The sequence below is a fragment of the Colobus angolensis genome, unplaced genomic scaffold (genome assembly GCF_000951035.1).
Source record: "Colobus angolensis palliatus isolate OR3802 unplaced genomic scaffold, Cang.pa_1.0 Scaffold273, whole genome shotgun sequence".
NCBI lineage: Eukaryota > Metazoa > Chordata > Mammalia > Primates > Cercopithecidae > Colobus > Colobus angolensis.
Window position 1 is genome coordinate 2,140,893 of NW_012115966.1, and position 2,511 is coordinate 2,143,403.

At 58.6% G+C, this 2,511-nt stretch overlaps 1 protein-coding gene across 1 annotated transcript in view; it reads right to left on the reverse strand.

Moving 5' to 3' along the window:
- CELSR2 (cadherin, EGF LAG seven-pass G-type receptor 2) overlaps nucleotides 1-2,511 on the reverse strand; it is a 34,895-nt gene that overhangs the window by 23,487 nt on the left and 8,897 nt on the right. Inside the window, 2 exon segments of the mRNA XM_011948160.1 lie at nucleotides 13-2,129; nucleotides 2,132-2,511. Coding sequence (XP_011803550.1) covers nucleotides 13-2,129; nucleotides 2,132-2,511 — 2,497 coding nt within the window.

A 2,511-nucleotide genomic window follows, 5' to 3' on the forward strand; every position in this document is an offset into this window, starting at 1 on the left:
CAGCGTTCGCACGATGCCTGACGTGGACTCGACGATAAAGTCACCGTCTCCATCGTCACCTCCTTGGAAAGTGTAGAAGACCCTGCCATTAAGTCCAGAATCACGATCAGTGGCAGAGATCTGCAGGACGCTAGTGAAGGGTGGCACATCCTCATAGACACTGCCCTGGTAGGAGTCGCGCAGGAACTGAGGGGCATTGTCATTCACGTCGTTCACCAGGATCTCCAGGTAGGTGGTGTCGGACTTCTGGGGAATGCCGTTGTCCCGAGCAGTAATGGCCAGGGTATAAGACACTTGGTCTTCGTAGTCCAGCTCAGCCTGGGTGGTGACGGCCCCTGTGTCTGCATCGATGCGGAACTGGGGGATGCTGTCCTCCATGAAGTAGGTGATGCGGGCATTCTCACCTGTGTCCTCATCCGTGGCGCTGATCAGCACCACTGTGGTGCCTGCTGGCCGGTCCTCATTAACATTCACTGTATAGTGGGAGCTCTGAAAGACAGGACGATGGGTGTTGGCGTCGGTGACATTCACCACAATCTGTGCCGTGTCCTGCCGCGTGCCATCGGAGGCAGTAACAGCCAACACATACTGCCGCTCAAGTTTGTAGTCCAGTGGCAGGGCAAGGGATACCAGCCCACCACCACTTTGGCTGGTGATGGAGAAGCGGTTTCGGGTATTGCCACTGGTGATCTGGTAGGTGATGACACTATGAGCATCACGGTCCACAGCTGACACCGTCACCACGCTAGTGCCCACAGCTGCATCCTCATTGAGCCGCACTGTGTACTCGGGTTGGGTAAAGGTTGGATTGTTGTCGTTGACATCCAGGACAGTCACGCTGACACTGGCCGAGGCAGTGAGTGCTGGAGTGCCATGGTCTCGAGCTTCTACCCCAAAGCTGTAGAAATCAACTTCCTCCCGGTCCAGTTCAGCAGCCACAGAGATCCAGCCTGTGCCATTGTTGATGGTGAAGGGGAAGTCAGGTCCCACTCCAGCAAGGCGGTATTCCAGGAGGGCATTGTCACCAGCATCAGCGTCGATGGCCTGGACGTGGAGAACCAGGTAGCCTAAGGGGACGCTCTCCAGGACAGTAGCCTGGAAAGGGGTGCTGACAAAGATGGGGGCATTGTCGTTGATATCCAGGACCTGCACTGTCACCAAGCCAGAGACATTAGAGAGTGGGGGACGGCCACCATCCTGTGCTCGCACCCGTAGGGTATACTCCTTGGTGGTCTCATAGTCAAGGGGGCTCACCACATCCAGAGCTCCAGTCTGGGCATCCAGATAAAACTGTCCCCGAGCGTTGCCACTCATGATGCTGTAGTGCACCAGGGCATTGCTCCCCTTGTCTCGATCCGAGGCTGTGACTCGGAGTACTGGGGCCCCCGGAGTCACGTCCTCCCTCACCTGGACCACATAGCGCTTCTCACTAAACTGGGGGGCATTGTCATTGTCATCCTCCACAGAAAGGAAAACAGCGGCTGTGGTACTCCGAGGACCCGGGTCCCGACCCTGGTCACTTGCCTCTACCGTCAACTGGTAGGATTCCACCTCTTCCCGATCCACAGGGCCACGGGTTCGGATCACCCCAGAGCGAGGGTCGATCTCAAAGACTTCAGAGGGGCTGCCCCCAGGCCCCTCCAGCAGGCGGTACAGAATATTGGCATTGGGAGGGGCATCACCGTCCGTGGCCCTGACAGTGAGCACTTCATAGCCAACCTCCAGGTTCTCCCTGAGGCTCTCCTTGTGCTCCTGCTGCTTGAACACAGGGTCATGATCATTGGTGTCAGTAACCAGGATGGTGAGTGTAACCAGGGCACTTCGCTGGGGCATGCCGTGGTCCTGCGCCGTGACCCTGAAGACGTGGGTGCTCTTGGTCTTACAATCCAGCTCCTCGGCTGTGGTTACTGCACCAGTGATTGGGTTCAGGGAGAAGAACTGGTTGGAGCTGCTATCAAAGAGGGCATCCATGGTGTACTCAAGTCAACCTGCCTCACCCTGGTCTGGGTCGATGGCCCTCAGGGATGCCTGCTGGTTGGTTCTCTGGCAACCAGCAGGGGTATCTGCTGGTTGGTTCTCTGGCAGTGTGGCCTGGTAGCTGGGGGGCTGGAACTGGGGGACTGTATTAAATTCCTTTTCCGACGCCCACCCATGGGCTCTTCTGGTGACCCTTCCCCTGCCCTGAGCCCGGGGGCCTGTGCCAGCTTGCAGGACTGGCATCTGAGCCGTGGGGCTCTTAAGCACGGGTGCTCCTGGGGCAGTGTGAGCCTGCCCTGTGGCGAAAGGTGGCCTCCAATGCCCAGGAGGCGACAACTCCAGGGGCAGCCTTCAGGAGCTGGTGGTAGGGGAATATGGGCCCCGGATTCTGGACACCAAACCCTCAGGCCATCGTGGTGGGGTACCAGGTGGCCAGTCAGCTCAGTGCCCGCATCCGTGCAGCGGCTGGTGTAGAGCCAGAGGTTCGACGCTGAGGATGGACAGAGCCAGCCCACAGGGGCGCAGGCCCCAGAG